Raw genomic sequence first — 24072 nt, 5'->3', positions numbered from 1 at the left:
AAATGAGCTGCCGCGTTATGCAGAACAGGCCACAAAACAGCACCGTGATATGCCGAAGGGGGCAGCGATTTGCAGAAAAGGACTGCGACACCCAACCCCGAACCCCCGAAAATAAAAAATAAAAATATATCATCCATTTTTCCAGATTTCTTCTAATTCTACCTCAGTACATCAGTAACATCCGGACAATCTCAATGCTGATAGGCTTTCGCAACAACGGTGCATGCGGAAAAATTTCAACTTGCGCGAATACGTGAATGAAGCGTTTTCGCGTGTTCGAGTCACGTCATTAGGTTCATGCGTCTGTTTGCTTCTATTCGCATCTTTGCTTTGACTTTGTATGTAATTGTGCTGCGGGAAACGCTCGCTTCGTGTTGTATGTGAACACACCATTAGGGGTTCAGTCTACTTTGGGGGTGGGGGTGGGGGGTATGGGTTGGGGTAAGGCAGGGCCGTTCCTAGGCGTAGGTGAAGTAGGCGGTCGCCTAGGGCGCAACCTGCTGAGAGGCCTCTGCCATACCCCAACCCATACCCCCATGTTGATTTAAACTCAACATGCCCAGACCATAGTACTTTTTTGTTTGTGCGACCCATGGGGAAGTCGCAATGATAAGCCAGATAAGACACAGGAAGCAAAAATGAATTTCAATATTTGTTCATATTTTATCTTTACCAGCCGTAGCTTATCTAGACAGAGGACTGACTTTTTGTCAAAATGAAAAGTGCATTTCAAGGTAAGACTATTCAGATTTCTAATCAATTAAGGAAGAAAAGAAAAAAAATCTTATCAGAGTTTCCAGAGGAACAAATAAGCGACTTCCCACAGCTGAAATAATAACGTCCCATATCTAATTGTTAAGAGAAAACAGAGAAAATGCTGTAATAAACAGATTCTGTTTTTCGGTCCCACATTACCTGTTATTGACGGGCAGTCTGAATGAGCCTATAATGGAGGGAGTGTTTGTGGAGGAGGTGCCCAGAGAGGAGGAGACTGCTTCTCCAGTCTCACCGACCACCTCACATCCACAGCGAGCGCCTGGAAAACTCAATGCATCGCATCAACTTCTAGGAATTCCCGAGATTGTGTTCATATCGAACGCGCACGCTGCGGTTTTCGTTATTATTTAGACGAGTTCCTCCTCTATTCGCCTGCATTCGCTATTGGATAAACGCGCAATGGTCGCACGTTGAGTTAGGGTTTGATCGTATTCAAGCATCGCTTTTATTTGGCAGGATTTTCATATTTTTTAAAGATACAAAGGACGCGCTGGGTTCACTGGCGGAAATCAGAATTCGACCGGTGGAAGAGGACGACGAGATGATTTAACCCCCTGTAAGCAGATACAGATATTTTCGTCCAGTCGGTGTGTGTATGAAGTGGCCTGCAGGACTGTTTAATTAGGTGGGATTTAAAAGCCATCCCATTTCCGAGTGGAAAAATTAGGACAAGTCGACCTACTCCCCTCACAAAGGGGGTCCACGCAGCCGAGCGTACGGCATGTTGCCGCTCCGTATGTTTTGGGCAAATCTGGCACATGCTTGCGTGTGTAGTGGGGTCGTTTTGGAGATTGTATCTGGTTTTGTTCTCTAAAGATACGGACATTATTTTTGACATTCAGTGTGCGCACTAAGTTTTTGCAGATTTTCAAAACTTTTTGTTGTTGCCTTTATTTATTTATTATTTATCGCTTGACTTTTTGACCTATAATTCCTTATAGCAAACTTTATTCTGCTACTTGTTATTTTTAAATATATATATATATATATATATATATAGCCTAATACTGTTCATTTGAGCAATCGTTGAAAGTTGATGTTTCTCAAGACTTGGTGGCTCCCCTCTCTCCTGTGACGACTCCCACCGCGAGATTGAACATTCCTTATGGGGTCAACACCCAGCTGACGATCCTTGCACCTAACTCTGTTTGTCCATTTTTGTAAACATTCATCGCAAATAACACTTGAGAGTCCGCGATGGAGCTCTTCTCCAGGAATGTGGCCGCGCTGTGGATTATCCTGCTGGAGTTCCTGTTCAAATCGTTGGCGGAGGAAGGTAACTCCATCATTTTATTAACACAACTACCTGTTTGCTCATTAAAGAGGGGGACAGGAAGCCAGTTTGCTACATACTATGTGGAAAAACAATATCACCTCATGACATGTAGGATCAATATATATTTTTCTCACTATACAATGTTTTGATTAGCCATTAAGACCAATGCTCTATGCTTTCACAAGTTAAAACTACTCAATGGCTCTTACTGAGCAATCATTCAGGAGTCGTATGTATTATTTCTGAGGTAATGGTACTCTGGGGTTTGTCAAGCTTAAACTGAATTTATTACACAAGGTCTGGCCCTTTAATTGGTGACCAGAGGCACTGCGAGATTGTGAGATGTATTCCTTTATAAAATGATTCTGCAGGTTCATTAACCTTTTCACGAGTAGAGTCCAAATTCCCCTTGAGTGAGTTATTTTTGCACGTGACACTTCACAGCCGGTAGAGGGGGCAGAGTGTAGACGAGTATTTTTTATTTTATATTTTGTTTTTATTTCTTGTCATAAAAAAATTAAACAAAATACTATATATAATACAGTAAACAAATGGGTTATGTCTGCAGTACTGTATTTGTTTTATTTATTTCTTTTTTATTAGCTGTAAAACAAATGAACAAATAATATCATTAGTCCGGTTTACCTATATGCGCAGTTTGACTTTTCATACATTTTGGGTATATGTACACAGACTTGGCTCTGTGCATCGGATAATCACGCTCGATCAACATGTTTTCACTGTGAGTATATGAGCTTTAAACTGTTGTTATGGGGCATTTGTGGTAGTTTGGCTGTCTAAGAAAACAAGTGTGATATATGCCTGAAAAGAATGTTTGAGTTGCTGATTGTGTAAATGAAAACTGCATCTGCACCTAATAAGTCAACGTGGCTGCGTGCATGGGAAGATCACTGTTATCGTGGTACTTTGGTGACAATTAGGCTGTTTGTTACATAAAATAACCATATTATGTGCTTGAAAAGACTCTTTGAGTAGCTGTTTGTTTGAGGAATGACAGCCGCTACTAATGTACACAAATGGCAGCACGCATTGGAGGAAGATCGTGTATGATGTATTGACTGCATATTAGCGCTGTAAACCTTTTATCATGGTACTTTGAAGAGTTTACTCTGCTGTGCCCAGTTATTATCCGTCACGTATTTGTGACAGTATGTATGAAAAAATTTAGTTTCCTTTATGTTGTCATGATGGTGAAGATTTCTGAAAGTCCTGTTTAATTGGCTGAATTTGTTAAAAAAAATTCCCCTTTCAGAAAACGACTCCAAATTATTGTCTTTCACACAGAGGTGTAAGAATGATTTGAAAGGAGGGGGTGCACAGGGCCATTCCTTTAATGATTATCTTCCAGAAAGTGGGAACAAAAGTAGAGACAATGTGGAAATTTCTAAAAGTGCAGTCATAATGGTTGCTACCTGCTTTCACATCTTTCCGTTTAAAATGCTCTTAAATAATCAATAGGGTATAATTACTTTGCCCATGTAATCACCATAGACCATGCACTTAATAACATTGATTTCATTCTTAAGCCATTCTTTTCTCATTGAAAAACACCTCTGGGTGGATCAAGCAGAGGCACAATAAGTGCATCTCATGTAACACTCAAATGTTAAACTACAAAGAGGGCAGCCAATATATAGATTCTTGGGTCAATAGAAATTTGAGTCCTGTAATTGTCATGGGACATTCCATCCAGTAAGTTCAATAAGTAGTTATTCTGATCAATAGAATGATTAATGGCTGTTCTTGGTGTTGACGGTTTCAGTCAGCACAGGAAAGGTTGAGTTGAGGAGATGTTGAACTGGTGACCACATACCTGTTGAGGGTCTATCAGTTTGCCACAGGCTGCTTATTAATTGATGGCGTACGGACGGTTTGTTCCGCATTCAGCCTGGTTTATACTTTGGAAGAAACTGAAAGTTTTTGTCTTGTAATAACTAATTGGTGTAAAGCACCCTACACTAAAAAAAACAAAATTTCACTGACCTTAATTAAACTGAGGAAAACATTTCCATGCTATTAAAATGTTCCAACAAAAATGAATTGGTTTGAAATTACTTGTTCTAGTTCATGTTGTACAAACTTAAATTCATTTTGTCAGAACAATTAGAGAACATAAAATGAATTGTCTTAAGTTGGTCCAATTAATTAAATTTGTATTAACCATAATTATATGCCAGGTGTAACAACTGTGAAAGTGTTGCACTGTCAGTTTAACAGCATCTGCTTATAGAGATAAGCAGCATTCAAATCAAATTTCTCTGGAAGTGAGTCCATCCTGAACCTAAGACCAAGCACCAATCTTCACCTCAGTGGTATCTCCAAAAACTCCAGCCTATCAAACAATCCTTTTAAATGCCAATATAACACGTTCATCTCCTCCAATTCTTACCATACTCTAAAATGCATAAAATAACACTTAGTTTCAACAATTGTTCACCCCATCCAGTCCCCTGCAAAGCATTCTGGGAAATGGAAATCCCCTGCCCAGTTTCATCAATGCTACAAAAAGTATTCATGTAGTCCTAACTTGTAATGAAATCAAGTCAAGACAAAATGTTCTAGAATTGTGTTGCTTTATTTTAATTAAGTAAACTGAACAATATGCAAAAATCCTTTTATATTTTAGTGTTCTTAAGTGCTGTGCCACTTCTTTGCTTTATTAAACTTGTCACGGCCCCTTTCACTTTTAAAAATTCAAATCTCTCTCCACTAATTTTTTGTGGCCATGCTGTCTTTGTAGTGTTATTGTTGCAAATCATGTAAAAAAAAAAAAAATAAATAAAAAAAAATAAAGCATACTTCCACACAATATCTGAGAGACGGGCATCAAAGTTGTCCATTTTAATGACAGTAACCTAGGTAACTACTCCACAGCTGGCACACATGATTGTAAATAAAAGCATCACATCCAAACCACACCCACAAATAGTTTTAACCAATCATCAATGGTATTCATCCAGCCAAGATCTCCTAGGTCAAGAATTTCAGAAATGTGTGCGAACAGAAGAAATCTCACCAAACGAACACTTTGGCAGAACAAAAACGTCACTGCATTTCATCATCATTTGTAGACTAACTAAGCAAAGTCCGTTCGCCCATTAAGTGTAAATTAGCCTTTTCATGGTGCGGTGAACACACCTGCTCACCACTAACCAAAATCAATTAACCGACCTGTGTGACAGACACAAGCAGGTGATGCTCCTCCAACAGCAACACGGTGTCCAATCAATGAGAGATTGATGGGTTTCTGTATCGGTAATTAGTTGATGAGTGTCAGAAATCGTATAGCCAGTGCTCTCAAGTGAGAAGTTGATCAAAGTGTTTAATTCCGGAACAGAGAGCTGTCTTGGTCTGCCGAAGATCGTTATTCCTGCAAATGTTTACATCGAAATCCAAACTAACTTTTTGCTACATTTGCCAATGGTGTGTGAACATTTACCGGCCATAAATAATGTTTACTACCCATTATTTTGCATTATTCATTAAGATATAATCTTATCTCTAATAGTTCTATTGCACATTTCTAAAAATCACAGTGCCAATTCTCATGGCATCATGGTAATTTTTTTATTTTTGTCTCTGTGGCTTAACTAAGAATGTGTCTCCACATGGAGTAATAACAGTAAAAGAATTGTTATAATCTTATAAAAACCCTATAAAAAAAATAAAAAGAAACTTTTTTGTAAATTTACCACTGAGGAGGTAAATGTTGTTTGAAGACGCTGATGATCATTGGTGTCTCGAGCTGTGTCTGAAATCGTGTACTGTCAGAGGATGTTTTGCTTTTGATGAAGTACGCACTTCGCGGCCGGTAAAACGTGAATGCTTGCAGGATGCAGAGAGACCAGTGTTGCCAACTTTTTCTCATGGGAAGTCGCCAAAGGTTTATTGAAATGTCGTAACAAACAGCCTATTTGTCACCAAAGTACCACTATAACAGTGATCTTCCCATGCATGCAGCCATGTCTACTTATTAGGTGCAGATGCGGTTTCGAACTGACAAAGTCTACGGTAACTCGGATAACCGCTCTGTACAATTGTGGTGAGAAGAATATAATCTGAGAATGCTATTCTGAGATGCGGGTTAGGGCTGTTTTGGTGGCACGAGTGGGGCCTACTCAATATTAGGCAGGTGGTTTTAATGTTGTGGCTGATCGGTGTATATTTACATGCGTAATTCCAACAATTGCTAAAATTGATAAGACAGTTCGGTAACTGTTCCAAAAAATTCCAATAAATCACTTAATACAGTGTGCAATGTAGGGAGATGGGAATGGGGGGCTTTGGCAGTTGTAATGACTAATATTGTGAAGTCAGAAACAGAAGCAGCAGGGGGGAGATTGGATTTGATTCTGTCAAACCCTCGGTGTGAGATTAAACTAATGCCAGATTTCTCAGGATCACTGCTCTGATCTCTAATTCCCTTTGTGAGGAAATATAAGCTAAAAAAGAGAGAAGTAACAATGGCTTTCATGTGAGGTCATAGCTCAGGAACTCCTCTGTCTTCCTGCTTCTGTTACCCTGGAGCAAAAAAGAGCTTAGCTAGTAGTCCACCTTCTGTCACTTATTCACTAATGTTTCTCTTTCTCTCTCATCCCTAATCTGTGTCTTTTTGCTGGCTCTTTTTGTCTCTCTCTCTCTCTCTCTCTCTCTCTCTCTCTCTCTCTCTCTCTCTCTCAAACACAAACATGTTGAAATTGACTTACTCTTGTAGCAACAGATTGGGAATGGAATAGAAATTTTGCTAGTCCAATCAAACTGTGAGTTAATGGGGACATTTAAAAATCACGTAGAATTAAGTTGCTGTTCATATTGCTTCTAGCGTTTGTGCTCAGACACACCTCACATACAGACATACTGCGTCTCAAATGGGAATTTTGAAGCTGTATTAAATTACATACTTTTTAAAAAAATACGGCGGCTTCAAAATTCACATTGGATGTATGACTGTGTAATTTCTGTTGTAAAATTAAACATCCATGTATCATCAAGTAACCTTATTTTACACATAAGTTCAAAAACCCCATTATAAAAATCTATAGGAAAATCCTGAGGGAACCCATGGCAAGTTAGACGATTCACCCTCAAATTTACTCCACGGCTGAACGGCTTTATCGGCTATATATATTTTAGCTGTGTCACTGTAGATTCGATAACAGTGCATGAAACACTTGCACATACTGTAGATCGACTAAAGGGCATTTTTCGTTATCCTTTTCTCTTTCTTTTTGTACTTTAGTTGTTTTCTTTTTGGCAGTGAAGTCTTCTACACTTCTATCCTGCTGCAGAAATGTGCATCCCTCCCCTGAAATCCTATTAAATGGAACTGATTTTTATAAGACAGGGATTTGCATTTAAAGCAGCCCTTTCCACCTTCTCTCTCTCTCTGTCTCTCTCTCTCTGTCTCTCTTTGGATGTTAATCCTGTGATTAGCCGCTTGAAAATTTAAACTGCAGCTCTGCTTTTCATCTCTAATCATCAGTCCTGCACCTTTAGTCTCAACAGAGTTACCACAGTATGTTTGTATCATATCCAGAGAGCTTCCTGTGCGCTGGATTGCATGTGAATGGAACTGTTAGAGGAGCTTGCTAAGATAAGTGTCACCATTACTGTTTTCCATAGTTAATGTTAGGGATTTGACCAAACCCCTTACACTACCCAGCTGACCAAACCATATTGGATCAGCATGAATTTCTATGCTGGTCCTAGTTGATTAGTGCTGGATTGGTGCTGGTCTGGTGCTGCTAGCTGCTTAGTAGGAAAGAATTGCCGCATTTCCACTATCTGGCCAACTGAGGGTGTGCTAGTGCATGCGAGGGCAAGTTGCGTTCCCACCGTCACTTCTGGGGCTTCATTGTGCCTCCTGGGCTTTCTCGGGTCCTTTGGCCCACCGATTACCCTTCAGCAAAACGAGGCCAGCCAGGGATTGAGGCAGGTACAATGTCAAAGGCAGAGTTTTGCAGAACTTCCCAGGTTGTGTATTCAGTGCACAATGGTATAAATGCGGGCACAGTACAAATCCCATCCCCATTGAGATGACTGTATTTCGGTCGTGCGAAGGTAAATGTGACCGCGGTTACGTATTAAACTTTGCCACATAACATGATTGATAATGTGGTTTGTTGATGAGATTTGTGCTATTACTTCTCTAAGAAATCGGACTTATAATTTTTACCTGAAGGACAATAAAACGAGCGAAAGAGACCTATACACTTACATTGAAGGATTGATCCGAGCCAAATCTAGAGATCAGAATTTTCCTTTGATTTCCCAGAAGTCCCTAGCCACCATATGGCATCGCACTAAATGGCATTAAAATGCTTAGAACCACTAAGCAACCACATTCAACAACCTACACAAGCAACCTCTCATTGAATCACTTTACTATACCTTAATTGTTTCTAAATGATTTTATGTGGCTCAGTATATTGTGGCAATTTCCTGGTGAAATTAACACTAGAGGTGCTACAACAACAATTACTTTTATTTACTTTCACACAAGTTAAAACGACCTTAAAAACCTCATCTTTTTAGGGGATCATTTAACTTGCATTAGTGCCATACAGTGGAAATTTTACATTTGAACTGCCACGACATGTGTAATGAACAATGTAATGTCATGCGAAATGTCACTGCAGTCTATTTATTTTCATGAGAACAGGCTGCAAATACCCTGGAAACCAGCCACAGCACCTAGCATCATGGCGGTGACTATTTCACAGTCAAGCACCACTTATTTTCTTCAGCAAATGTAAAAAACTAGCTTTCCATATTTTGTTCTTTTGTGTATGTTTGTGTTGGAGTGTGTGGTCTGCAATGCACCGGTTGCTGATCCAAACACTGTGTGCAGATTAATGGGTTGATAACAGTACTCAAGCGGCTCTTGTTGGGATTGGACTGTCTCTTGCTTTCATGTCTCTTCAGCCAGTGCCTCAGTGTCAATACGGCCTGATGGATGAGGGGCTGACTGCCTAAGAGTCTCTCGCTTTATCTTTTTTCTCTCTCTCTCCGTCATTCCCTCTCCATCCTCCTACACGCCTCAAAAAGCCTTTGAGAGTCACCATTTAGCCTGAGAGAAGAACTTTGGCCTTACAGAGACAGACACAATCAGTAGAGAAGGAAGAGAAAAGCGATCATGTGATTGAGGGACCCTCAAACATGTTGTTTCTGTAAGTGGGGCATTTTTGTGGTGACGCTTCAACATGGATTTGCAAGTTCAATTTTGCAAGGATCTTTTTCATGTAATCCAAATAGTTAAAGTACAGAGGTATATAAACAGCCGCTTTCTTCACCATTCCTACAATTGTCCAGCATTGATCCCAATCATCCGTAGGGCCTTCTGCCACTTCAGAGCTCAGATCAGAATCTCAGGGACCCGCACATGGAACTCACGTTTGTTAAAGTGATTGTGACTCAATTTAATATATGCAGTTTCGTGTCTGCCATTTAAGGGGTTTGGGATAAGGTCAGGCTTTCATATAAATTCCATCTAATTTAAGGGTAGGTTTGGATTTTGACAGCACCACATTCAACCTGTTTCCACAGAAACCTAATTCGATTATGCTTTCAGCTACCAATAAGTGTTTGGTACTCTCAGATCTGCTAAAATCCATTCCACAGAACTGCAGCTGTCCTTTACAATCAGTGCAAAAAATGCAAAGAAAAGTTTGCAGATCCATGGACTTTGGTTTGGCATAGGGTTAGGGATAGGGCTAGGGCTTTGATTTGGTTGATGGGAATGTTGTTCCTGGACCTACAAAGGATGTTGATCCAGGAACATGTGTTACTTTGGTAAATCATGTCCCCCGCTTTCACTGTTGGGAGCTTGGCGTTTGGTCTGCCTGAAATAATTCCCTCACCTACTTTGCCTTCAGTCTCCTGGGGCCGCTTTATAGGAATGAAGAGCTGGTTCTGGTTTTATGTGATTAGCCGTCTTGGGTAGCTATGCTGTTGCTGAAAAATACCTGCTCTACATGTTGTGTAATATTTGCCCTCCTCAGTTGTGCTCAACTACTGTTGTTTTAATTGGCACAATTATGGCAGCTGTTTAGAGAATGAATGCTTTAACAAAGCCATCAATACCCTGATGCTTTAGCATATCTACACATTTACTTTTCTACTCTGATTTAGCATCTGTCAAAACATTTTTTTTTAGCTATAGTGTGTTACATAAGCTCTGAAGAGTTCTTTACATCATTACCAGCCTGATCTCACAAAAAATGCGTGACTGTCGGCATTTTTGCTAAATGACATTTCATGGTTCATTACACACATCGTGGTTGTCCTGTGGGGGAAATTTCACTCTGTCGACCTAAAAGAGAGTTACATTGTTTCCTAAACCGATGAGGTTTTTAGGGGTAATGCTCTGCAGAGTTTTAAATTAACAAAACCAACCTCCCTTGCCAAAACCTTAAACCTAAACCCAACTGATTTTGTCATAAAAAGCAAATGTGAGATGAAAATCACAACTGCTGTAGCATCAACGTAAAATTGTGGCTCCTTTTATAACGTTTCGGCTAAAGTGTTGGCTCACGTGCAAATGTTAAAATTATTTAGTCTTATCAGATCAAGTACACTTTCCCGTCTGAACTTTTAGTTTTAGTTCTCCTGTTAGGACTTGGTGTGAGATCCAAATCACAATTTGCCTCATTCGGTGCCCCAAGTGACTTGCACTCCCCAATTTACCCACCGTCGCACACTGCACATTCAATGGCATTCATTTTCTCCGTCTTCACAGCACTTGCTTCCTATTAGTCTGCTGTTTCCTTGTCTGGCTCTCCTGTCTACCTGGACAGGATGATCAGGACCCTAATGCAAAGCAAATGGGTGTTTTTTAACTCTGAAAGGGGATTCATTAATAAATAAATGGACATGAAATATTAATTTGAGTTCCAATGATTTTATTATGCGAAATGAAGCACATTATGGAGTGATACGAGAAAAATGTTCTATAATGTATTTTATAACTGATTTTTAGATTTGTTACTGATAAACACGCGTGTCTTATGCATGCTCACACTCTGATCTTCAGTGAAAGCTGGTGAGAAATGGAGAGATCAGGAAAGACAGGCAGTGCTAGAAACAAAGAAATGAAAGAGGAGAGTCATGCCGAGAGTGTATTATGTATCGGAGATCTGCTGGGGTTATGCTGGGCCAGTGTTTGTGTGTGTGTGTATAAAGAAGAGAGGAACAGTCTGCTTCTCTTTTCACACACCAATCAAATCAGCATGCCTCCTCCCTCCCACTGACACTTACTCAATGTGTGTGTGTGTGTGTGTGTGTGTGTGTGTCTTTGTGTGTGCTTGTTGCAGTGGATATGATTAAGGGTCAGTCTTTGTGTGCATTTATGATGTAGTGTGTGAGCAGCCATATGGGGATGTAATGATAATCATAGGAATGATGGTAGATGAGACCAACAGATTGCAAAGGCTGTCCTTGACTATGTTTGGAATGGAATACTTGCATACTGCATACCATATATTGAATACTGCATATTGTGTTTTATAGCATGCACTGAAAAACATTTCAAAAAGTAGTTGGAATACGATGTGTTTGCAATTTTGAATAAACTCACTGAGCACTTTATTAGGAATACTGTGGTCCTAATAAAGTGCCCAACATGGTTTTCTGCTGTTGTAGCCCATCCGCCTCAAGGTACGACGTGTTGTGCATTCAGAGATGCTATTCTGCTCATTACAATTATACAGAGGGGTTATCTGAGTTACCATAGATACTGCCCATTCTCCATTGACCTTTCTCATCCACAAGCCATTTCCATCCACAGAACTGTCACTCACTGGATGTTTTTGGCACCATTTTGAATAAATTCTGATGTTGTTTGTGAAAATTCCAGGAGATCAGCAGTTACAGAAATACTCAAACCAGCCCATCTGGCACCAACAATCATGCCACAGTCATGATTTGGACTGTGGCATGATTGTTGGTGCCAGATGGGCTGTTTTTTCCCAATTCTGATGGTTGATGTGAACCTAAACTGAAGCTCCTGACCTGTATCTGTGTGATTTTATGCATTTCACTGCTTCCAAATGATTGGCTGATTAAATAATTGCTTGAATAGGTAGGCCTACAGGTGTTACTAATAAATCTCAGTAAGTGTACCTCTTTTGGAAATGTGTGCTGTTTTGGGTTAGAAAAACACGATGATTAATCATTCTATAGTGTGGGATGTAAAGGATATGCGTTTTATTTAACGGAGGAGTGCATGTGTGTTGGCCTTAAGACATGCATATGAATGTGCAAGTCTGAGTGTGTAATATATATGTCATATTTGAGTATTCTGAGCTGAAAGCCAGGCCGACATGACTGAGCAAATGAAATTTGTACCCACAATTCAAAAAGCACAAGGATTGAAATTCAGTACTAGACAGGTAACTGCATGCTCAGCAAACGTTATTGCTCATGGTGAGCAATCATTACTCAATGTCTCTCACTCTCTAGTCTAAGGTTCACATTTACTTTCACACGTTGTCTAACATAGTGTTTGTCAACCAAAAATAGGTTGCTGTCCATTTTAAAAGGGTCTCGGACAGCAGGTAAAAAAATGCTGAATACAGCTTATTAAATGAAACAAGCCATATAATTATATATAAAAAAAAAAGGCTTATTAACCTTATAGAGCCGAGGAGAAAACATTTTATAAACCATTATAAACGGCAAATGTGAAGCTGCGTTCACACTGCCAGCTAATTTGTCGCTGCATGCCGCCAGTGGCTGGTGGTTAGGTCTCTAGTGGTGTGTATGGAGACTCTAAACAGCACTGTTTCTTTACAGTTATTATTATTATTAAAATATTAGTATCACGTGAGCTCTACCATCTTCTTTTGTATTGGCTGTCGCTCCCGAAAGTCGCTCTTCATTTGCATAAAGTTAAACATTACTCAACTTTGTCGTGTTGCTGGACATGCCTACATCCAGTCGACAACGGTCGCCGTCTCTCGTGTTGCCGGAAGTCACTAGCTAACTTATGTTTACAAACTATATAAAATCGATATTCTACATAATTAGATAACATGACTCCTCAGCTTGAGCTTCCCTCTTGCTTGAAATGGGTGTGTGTGTGACACTGGTACCAGGGTGGCGTGTTAAGGGCGGATTTTAGGGCAACCCTGCGGGGCTATTGGCTCGATGGTAGGAATGCAGATCGATTTTGGGCTCTCGGCTCGAAGACTGAGTTTATTGGCCCCGGCTGGCCTGTTGAAAGTCCTGGCTTGCACTGGTCCTATAGTGGAAAAGTGGCTAATGTGATCTTTAGGCCCAAAACATGCATGTTGCGTCCTCAGTCTTGCCACAAGGGGCGCTACAGTGGACATTGGCTAAAACTTTGGAGTTAACATCTATGGTCAGCGTTTCCTTTAAGATCAACTACTGACATGGCGGAGCAGCAGTTTGAAGAGATTAGTGCTTAGAAAGTTAGTTGATGGCAATTCCGTTTAGTGATGCTAGTGGAACAGTTTTTAGAGCTAAAGTTTGTCATTGGTATAAGGCAAGAACACATTTTAAAAAAGTACAACTGGACCGTCCATTTGCCATGCGCTAGCCAAGCAATTCCATGCTTCTGTAGTAGTGTGTTTCTGGCCATAAACTTTTTTCTGTCCAAACGCAAACAGTTTCTGACATAGTTTCCTATTTTTCCCTCTTTTTTAATTTTCTCAAAGTCAAACAGCAATAAACGTGTAAACACACTTTAGTGTACTTTACTCATAGAGTGACTAGGAAATGAATCCAAGCACAAAGATACGTTGGAGTAATGAAGTATGTAAACAAGTTGAGACGAGAGAAGTATTCATCATTTGTTTGGTGTGGACTTAAGAGTGATCTGCTTTCCCTTTCACGAGTCCCTGTTCAACCATACCATGGCAACAGAGGCAAAACATTACTGTGGTGGTCTCATTTTTAGACAAATCCATGTTTTCATATGATAGCTAGGGATGTTTGCTGTTTATCTGTGTCAGTAGCAGATGTTTCATCCTTTTCAGACCAGCTGGCTTTTCCTCTTGTGTTGTAAAAGGTGCGTGCGTGGTTTAGTAAGATCTTTTAAATGCATTTATGAGGCTTTAATACTAAAGGTTTTAGTCTTGATCCTTTTACAAGTTAGCCCATTCACAGATTGTGATTTTTGTATGTTTGTTTGTGTTTTGTTGGCATTGAGGAAATTGTATTGCTCACAGATTGCTCTGTCATAGCTCAGAGTGGGTTTGAGCATCCTGATAGTCCAAAGGCGTGGCCACATTTACCTTCGCAGGGTGAAATTCCGCGGACGAAAAAGGTGTGGACGGATATTGAGCGCGTGTGAAACCAGCCAAAAACAAAATGCCAAGCAGCCTATTTTTAATGCTGCACTTTATACCTCTGGGAGAGTGAAGTTAAAAAGAAACTCACTGTTGAAATGTACAGTACTGTGCAAAAGTATTAGGCACATAAGATGTTTCACAAAAGCATTTGTCTTAAGATGGTTATTTATATCTTCAGCTTCAGTGTGTCAATAGGAAATATAAATGTTAGACTCACAAACATTACTTTTGCAAATAGAAAGATTAGAATAGAAGAACAAGGAGCCCTGCAACAGATGTCATGGCCCCCACAAAGCCCCCCACTGAACATCGTGTCAGTCTGAGATTACATAAAGAGACCAAAGCAATTGAGACAGCCTAAATAGATAGAAGAACTGTGGTGAATTCTCCAAGAAGCTTGGAACATCTGCTAACAACCAAGAAAAACTGTGTCCAGGTTTACCCAGGAGAATTGGTGCTGTTTTAAAGGCAAAGGTGGTCACACCGAATATTGATTTAGATGTTTTATGTTTACTAGACTTTGTATGACATTAAGTGATAAATGAAAACAATTTATGTCATTATTTTTGAAGACATCCTCACTTATGCAACATTTTTCACAAGTGCCTAAAACTTTTGCACATTGTGCTTGTCCATTGGGATTATTCTGAGTAGCTATTTACGAAGCACTGCCCACACAGAGGTAACTGCCAAAACAAGTAACTTCCTGTTGGTCAGTAAGGCAAATTCCCCCGTCAAAGTTCACCAAACTTGAACTCCATGCAAAAATCTGCGATGGGAAATTCTTCACCTACGGAAACAAAATTCCCGATCGTACAGTTTCCAATTGACTATATTTCACCTGCGGAATTTCACTGTGCAAAGGTAAATATGACCACACATTACTAGTAACCGTTTCATGGTAAAACCCTTTCAGAAAAGTTCCATCTCAATTAATCCACTTTAAAGTACCATTGCTACATCCAACAAAGCACAGTTTTGTAACAAATTAACCAAATTTAAATTTCAAGACAAATACTTTAAGACTTAACGTCACCTCCTGAGAAATGTTCTTGCTATTATCCATAAGTCTACATTTGTTTGTGAGAACCATGGTAGTTTTGTTTAATTGTCATTCATAGTGAAAGATGGCCAGAACGATTAATCGGCTGATATTTGTCCAGTTTGAGATTTCTGCCAACAGCTGATACCCGTGCCAGCTTGGCCAAAAGTTCATGTAAGTTTCTGTACATTTGGGAATATTGAGTAAATATTGTGTGGGTCAAAGATGCCACTAAATTGTTTTTGTAGGGATATATTGTTGATCCACAATAAATGTAAAAAATTGATAAATAAATACATAAAATAATTATTGTGTTATTCAAAGATACACGAAAAATGCAATTCGTACAAAACACTCTGCTCTCTATATATTGGCATTGTTTATTGAAACACCCATATTTGTCGACCACTTGTCATTTGGCCTGTTTATCTGATCAATATCTGTCAATCGTCCTATTGATAGACTGCTTAGCACCCATATATCCCTATGAAATGCTTCTGGTCGTCTGGTGGGCATGACTCTAAACCAGCCTAACTATACACGACTTTCTCAACACGGATTAGTCAAGTAATCTTTCAGACAAACCACGGTTTGCACATTCCTAGTGGAGGCATGTTTTCAGTCCAGGTGTGCTTTAGTAATTAATGATTAGACACACATACTCGGTCATGCAACAGTAGTTGTGTTAAAAACACATCACTCTTCAGTATCAGTTCATCTCCATCCCTCTATCCATTTCCTCCTAATCCCTCTTTTCTCGCTATTCTCCTCTTTCTCCTTGGCCTCTTTCTTTAATTCCCTTTCCGTTTTCCATCCCTACCCCTTCACTTTCACCACTCTCTTTCTCTGTCAGTAATTTGCACTGTCTCTTTTCTTTAATTAAAGTGAAAGAGTAATTGTAGACCAGCGCTGGTCTTCAGTCATTTACCTTTGAGAGAAAGAGTGCAGCTGTGTCTGTAATTAAAGAGGTTTGGAGTGTACACACACACACAGGAATCACTCTAGGCATTACATACGACTCAAGGTCATGTTTCACAATGTCTGTTAAACCATTAAGGATTCCTTTAGGAATTAATAATCACATATAAAACATTTTAACATTTTCATATCTCAAATGTTTCTCCTAGACAGCAATGTGAGCTGTGGAGCAATGGAGATATTCGCTTAAAGGATAAGTTCACCCAAACATTATAATTCTCTCATGATTTACATTTAAATTTACATTTAAGCCATCCCAGATGTGTTTGTCTTTGCTTCTTCAGCAGAACCGAAGTGGAGCACATTTCAGCTCTTTTTAACCATACAATGCAAGATAATGGGTGCCATTAGACTGCTGGTGGTTTGATGTTCAAAATTCATATTTAGGCTGCTTAAAAGTAATCCACATGACTCCAGTCAATTAATGTCTTCTGAAGCAAATCAATAATTAAAGCGTATTTATCGTTACTTCCTGCCAGAGCTTGGAAACTGTTTGAAATGACCTATCTCTGTTGTTTACAAAATGCACACTTCCGTCTCCTTGCATGAACAAGCCATCACTCTTGCGTCATGCGACATCTCCTTAATGGTTCGACTGGAAGCAATTTTTAAAAGGTTAAAGTTTTAATTATCTATTTATTTTTTTACACAAACCTATTCATTTGATTCAGAAGACATTTATTGAATAACTGGAGTCATGTGGATTACTTTTATGCAGTCTAAATATGAAATACCAATTTGTCTTTTAATTCATTACACTTTTATGTAGGCTAGCAATATTCCCAGATAGCAGTGGTATTCGGTTGAACTTTGTGGTGAAGCGGCTCAGACTATGCGCACAGGCCAGGGGCTGTTCAATCAGACAGAAACCAACAGACTGGAACCGAACACGAGGTTCTCGAGAGACACATTTCCAAGTTATACATCTTTCCTGACAAAGCATTTTAAAAACTCATTGCTTAACCTCAGAAACGCTTCAAAATACCTCCAACTGTAAGAGGCTTTTCAAACAGAACGCTTTTGCAATCTTCCATTTGTTTTTCCATGTAAACTCGCGCTAGACGAACGTCTTCGTTTTTGTTTATTCAGGGTCTCGTGCAGGAGCGTGTTTTTTAGAAGATGCGTCTAATTAAAAATACATTTAAAAAGCATTTTGAGACACCTGCTTTCTTTTAAACTGTATTTCCTGTGCTGTGTCATGTCTTTTCTTAGTGCAAAAATCATCCAATTACATCAGATGCGTTTCTGATTTATGTTTCTCTCAACTGCATGAAGATATTAATTTGCTTTCTCACGTCACTATCTTTAACCCTAACTCTCAAATATGTAGTCTAGCATGTCAAAACAAACACAAGGCATCAGTGAAGTGATTTATTTCGCCTCTAGAGGCCGCTCTCATACTGTATAATGACAGCGGACCCTTCCCAGCCACTCCAGCACTGGACGCAGCGGGGGAAACTATCGGTGTGCATTTTTGCACATATCAGATAGTTTCAGAAATCTGTTATCGGTTCCGATTAATCTGCACAACCGATATATCGGTCGACCTCTAATCTGAATTACTATAGACTTTGTCAGTTCAAACCAGTCTGGCCATTCTCTGTTGACCTCTCTCATCAACAAGGAATTTGCATCCACAGAACTGCCACTCACTGAATGTTTTTGGCACCATTCAGAGTAAATGTTGTTTGTGAAAATTCCAGTAGATCAGCAGTTACAGAAATACTCAAACCAGCCCATCTGGCACCAACAATTATTAATTTGATTGTGGTAGCATTGCAAGTGCTTGAAATCATGCAGATACGGGTCAGGAGCTCAGTTAATATTCTCATCAACCATCAGAATGGGGGAAAAAAAATCTTAGTGATTTCGACCACGGCATGATTGTTGGTAAAATATTACAATAAAAGCCCAGCCAATGATCTCTCCTTTGACTCAAGTTTCAGAATAGATCTAAAAAATGTCTCCAACTGTGTTCAGAGATTTGAATATGAACTTGAATATGAAAGTTGTCCACATTATCTACATCAATTTTATAGCTCTACACTCCTCTGTCTATTTTTTCATACTACTTCAGAATTTGAAAAGTAATATCTAAAACAAAGTTGATCCTTAACATAACCGAGAGCTCCATTAAGTGTCCTGAGCTATCAAAGAGCAACAGCTGAACAATCAAATGTTCCTTTGGGTCTGCAGCATCCGTTGGATTGATCACGGGAGTGAGTGTGTATGTGTGTGTAATCGGATATCTTCAGGCTTTTATTGTTTGAATAATGGCACAAATGAATCTACGTTTGTATGTGTGCGAGCACATTGGCATGTCAAGGCGTGTGTATGTGCGTCTCGTTTGTTTCTCGTCTCTGCAGGCAGGAATGACAGTATGTCTGCTTTTTTTTTCCAGTTAATGGCTGTTTTTCCATATGAGAGTGTGAGTAAAAAAGTAATCATTAGAGTCATCAGAGATTGGGTGCCATTAGACGGCTGTCGGTTTGACGGTCTAAATATGACGTTCGGACATCAAGCCGCCAGCAGTATAATGGCACACATTATCTTGCACTGTATGGACAAAAAGAGCTGAATGTGCATATACAAATCTTCACTTCGGTTCTGCTGAAGAAGGAAAGACATACACATCTGTGATGGCTTAAAGGAAAGTAAATCATGAGAGAATTTTCATTTTTGGGTGAACTAACCCTTTAAGCTATCTGAAGTCTTAATAAGGTCTCAAACTTCACTCAGATTTGCCAACATACCAAAGTCTGCAATCGAAAGAGGTTTCAGAATTAATTAAAACATTGAAATATCCAGATTAATGTTATAGTTTACTGTATGTCAGCAACTTATCTGTCTTGTTATTTTGCCGAAGGAGCTTAAGGATTAACATCTGATACAAAGTTGCTACCTACACAAAACATAAAAAAGCATTAGGTCTCCTGAGCTATGGATGGGCAATCTCTGATGACTCTTATGATTTTACTCACACTCTTATATGGAAAACAGTCATTAACTGGAAATAACATGAAGCAGACATACAGTCATTCCTGCCTGCAGAGACGAGAAACAAACGAGACGCACATACACACGCCTTGACCTGTCAATGTGCTCACACACATACAACGCAGATTCATTTGTGCCATTATTAAAATAATAAAAGCCTGAAGATATCCGATTACACACACACACACACACACACTCACTCCCGTGATCAATCCAACGGATGCTGCAGACCAAAGGAACATTTGATTGTTCAGCTGTTGCTCTTTGATAGCTCAGGACACTTAATGGAGTTCTCGGTTACTTTGTTTTAGATATTATCTTGGATCATTGTTGGTGCCCGATGGGCAGGTTTGAGTATTTCGATTACTGTTGATCTCCAAAAAAAAAAAAAAAACATTCAGTGAGTGGCAGTTCTGCGGATAGAAATGCCTTGTTGATGAGAGAGGTCAACAGAGAATGGCCGGACTGGTTAGAACTGACAAAGTCTATGGTAAATCATATTAGAGGTCGACCGATATATCGGTTGTGCAGATTAATCGGCACCGATAACCGATTTCTGGACCTATCGGATATCTGCAAAATCCACACCGATATTTTTTCCACAGGGCGTCTGGTGCTGGAGTGGCTGGGAAGGGTCCGCGGTCATTATACAGTATGAGAGCGGCCTCTAGAAGTGAACTACTGATACCTTGTGGTGTTTGTTTTGACATGTGAGACTACACTCTGCATGGAGTTAGGGTTAAAGCTAGTGTTAATGTTTATAAATAAAACCTTATTGTAAAGTGTTACTGAATAACCTTTTTTTATTATTTTCACACACACACAAAATAAAAAAACTGGCAATGGAAATCATTTGTTTTAAAATATTGTTAACATTGTGAAAACCTTTGTCCACCAAATCAATGTCAGGTGGTGTAACCAACATGCAGGTATCCAGGTAAACAAAATCAGATAATTTGACATTTTCAAAAAAGATTTATGGCACATTATGACTCAAGTCATGATATTTGTAAAACGACCAAAAAATACATATTATATTTATATATATTTTTTAGATATTCTTAAGTAAAGAAAGTATTTTAATACCTAATTTACTTGATGGTTACCCCAATTAAACATTTTAAAGTCATTATTATTTAATTTTTTAAGAAAATGCTATAACTGTTTTTCAACAATGTTTGAAACCACATTTCTATAAACTTGACACAGATTTGTTTTGGTTTTACCATCCTGTCAACCTTATTTTGTTGATGACCCATAAGTCTCCATTTAATCTAATTGCGGTCTAGGAGAAACTATTAAAATTATGAAAGAGATTTCTTATGTTAATTAAGTTAATCACTACATGAAGGTGAGGTTTAGAGTGAGAGTTGTGCGGTATTGTGCCGCTATATGAGTCTATTGCATTAAACGGGTGAAAGAAATGAGCTCGAACAGAAATCACCCACTGCGAATCTACTCCATCAGAACAGCAGCCGTGGCAATGACATCAGGCCAAAGACACACTGACAGATGTGCAGGTGTGTGTGCCAGGTGAATTATAATCCCTGTGTCAACTTTTTAGTTGGAGTCTAACCTATTTTATGAGATGACACACAGACACACACACACACACACACACACTTGTTCCAGTCCCAATATACAGAAGTTACTAGGTAATAACAGAGCAGACAGCAGGATATAGAACACTGTAATTACATATAGGCAAAGCGTACACACGCACACACTCACACAGTAACACACAAACGCCATACGTCTTTAGTAACCTAGTGTTCATACACAGGAAATGTATAGGTGAATCTCAGGAAAACCTGTCCTATATTTCACATTGTTTTGTAGTTGCCATTGCTCAATTGTGATTCTCATTAGATTTTCATTACTGACATTTTTTGTCCTTTAATGTAGCAATGATAAATTTTTATTGATACTGTACATTTTAAATAATTTATAAAATAATGTATTTCTTAATTAATGGGAATAATGTTTTTTTTTGTTTAAGTTTAATGAACGTGAAAATATGTAAAACACCGATCTTAGAAATAAATAGATTTTTGTTCATAAAAGCCTTTGTCCTCTTTGAACAGAGTATAATTTCTTATTTTGTTATTTCGATTTTTGGGTGAAATATGACATGTTCGTTCCAGGTTTCATTAGATTCTCCCGTGTGTGTGTTTATGTGAAAGTTATAATGCTGATGAGCCTTTCATTTGTTTTTCCTCTGAACTCGGAGCAAAACTCACAGTGGGAAATCACCGTCAGATATCTGTCCTCTCTCATCCCTCATTCTCTCTCTCTCGCTCTCATATCTCTTTCTCTCCTTTGCCCTCTTCTCCTAATCTCCCACCCTGCGTCCTCCCTCGCCTAGCACTCTTTTCCTCTCATCCCTCTTTCATCCTCCTCTCCGGCCTCCTGGGCGTCCCACGCTTTGATTCTCAGAGCTGGACGGCGGTTATCATCCGCCTGCAGCCCTTGACATCAGAGGGAGAGAGGGTGAGAGAGCCGGGTGACATAAAGAGTGAAGGAGATAAAGAATGTGACGGGGACATATGGAGTTATCAAGAAAAGAAATGGAAACTGAACGGATGGCAAGAAAGAAATTTGAAAGGAGGCAAAGCTAAAGTGATGAGAGGAAAGTAAGAGAGGTGTCTGAAAGATGGATGACATTATGGAGGTGTGCATGGTGGTGTCAGAAATAGCAGCATTTTCCCTCAGGCCATACACACTTTATATGTGTGTGTGTGTGTATATATTTTTTTTTTTTCATTTAAAATATTAATATGTGAAGCGGTAAAGCCCGACAACAGAAAGCTTCCAGTCCCAATGACAAGTTCTGACCCAGATACCTTCAGATAGAATCTACAAGCCGAAACATACAGTGCAACAAATATAGGCTGATTCCCAAACGAATGAGTCTTAAGAACAAGTTATTTTGAATCTACAGTGCAAAATGCACAATGCGACATGTGTAGTCCAAATCCCGAATGAATGACTCTTATGGGCCTGTTCTTTTGAATCTACAGTGTGAAACACTTAGTGTGACGAGTGTAGTCTGATTCCAGAACGAATGACTCATCTGAGTCAGTTATTTTGAATCTACTGTGTGAAGCAAGCAGTGCGACAATTGTCATCCGTTTCCATATCGCATGACTCTTATGAGCCAATTCTTTTGAATCAATAGCTCAAAACATGCAGTGTGATCACTGTAGTCCGAGTCCCAAACGAATGATTTCTAAGAGCCGGTTCTTTTGAACCTACAGCTCGAAACTCGCATTGTGATCACTGTAGTCCGATTCCCGAACGAATGACTCATATGAGCCAGTTCTTTTGAATCAACAGATTGAAACCGACAGTGTGAAAACGGAGTCAGACAGAGACGCAAAAACCATGTATGCAATGCATAGGGGTGCTATATTAATGGGGGCGCCAGTGTCCCACCAAGGGGGCGCAATTGGGATCCCCCTCCCCTCATCAGAAGGCAAAAATGTTCAAGGGGGATCCCACACCCACACCCAGCATACATCCTCGAAAATTGGCAGTTGCACCCCTGTAGTCAGATTGCACAGTATGCAGTATCTAATGTGTGTGCACTAGTATGCAGTAAATAGTACACTTGTATTTCACACTGCACCCAGCCTATTTCTTTCCTGAGGCCACAAAAGCTTGTCTTTATAGTTTTGGTATTGATGCTTTTCTGAGGTAGAAACCAATAACAGAAAGCTTCCAGTCCCCAAGACAAGTCCCGACCCAGATACATTCAGACAGAACACATTGATTCCACCTCAGTCTGCTAAAATCCATCAAAAAGCAGGAGTATTAAAGGTGAGACATGGATAGGGAGGGAGTTTAAACAAATAATAGAAGCAGAGAGAGAATTATTCTGTGGTTGTATTTGTAGATGAAAGGAAGTCTCTGTGATTGGAGCTGGGTTTGAAGCTTGTATTGGCTTCAGGTGGTCATATGACCAGCACACCTTCCATAGGAAGGATCCTAAGGCCAGATCAGAGATTCTTTTCTACTGAGAAATTAACTTGGGTGGCTCTACCATTGAAGAGAGTGGAATGGTCAACTAGCACGTTACGACAGTATGTCACCATTTGTGGTGCCATACAAATGAATGGGGAGAGCTGTAAACTGACACCTACCTGTGGCAACTTCTCTTTATAAAACAGCAATTTTTTCATAATAAACTCCACACATAGTTCACTGGGATGAGCCGTTTCCTCACAAATGCAGTTTATCTGGAATACTGAGGCATTTCCTCCATTAGCATCCATTCAATACGAATGGCCTCTGGTCTCCTCGCCAGTGTACCGCCACGTTACGCTATGTTTAGCTAATCTTGAAAGCTCCCCCTTGGTAGAGGGGCTCTGGCCAGATGTGTACACGGATTCCTGGAGGGGGTGACCGAATGAATGCCTGATTAAAACCCAGCAACCATCAATATGGGATGACCCAACAGCCAGTGCAAACAAAACGCAATCAAATGTGTAGGTGCAGTGGAGATTAATGGAAAAACTAAACTACCATCATTCACCAATAGGTTCAAACTCTATATAGTGGTTTTGTTTCAAATTTTTGTCTGTGTAAATTTAGGCTGTGCCCATGTTCCCATGTCCGCGGGTTTCCCTGTTGAAACGTAAGGCACAGTATGAGTCAGCTAGAAAAAATAT

General features: G+C 39.5%; 1 protein-coding gene across 2 annotated transcripts in view; it reads left to right on the top strand.

Moving 5' to 3' along the window:
* The first annotated feature begins 1015 nt into the window (after positions 1 to 1015).
* Positions 1016 to 24072, top strand: part of ephb4a (eph receptor B4a) — a 46635-nt gene continuing 23578 nt past the window's right edge. For both annotated transcript variants that reach the window (XM_052101752.1, XM_052101743.1), the window contains exon 1: positions 1016 to 2053. In XM_052101752.1, the coding sequence (XP_051957712.1) occupies positions 1975 to 2053 (79 nt within the window). In that variant the 5' untranslated portion in view covers positions 1016 to 1974. The remainder of the gene's footprint in view (positions 2054 to 24072) is intronic.

This window comes from Xyrauchen texanus, chromosome 3, assembly GCF_025860055.1.
Source record: "Xyrauchen texanus isolate HMW12.3.18 chromosome 3, RBS_HiC_50CHRs, whole genome shotgun sequence".
NCBI classification, from domain to species: domain Eukaryota; kingdom Metazoa; phylum Chordata; class Actinopteri; order Cypriniformes; family Catostomidae; genus Xyrauchen; species Xyrauchen texanus.
Note: the sequence above shows the minus strand (reverse complement) of the source record. Positions and strands in the feature narration are given on the sequence as shown.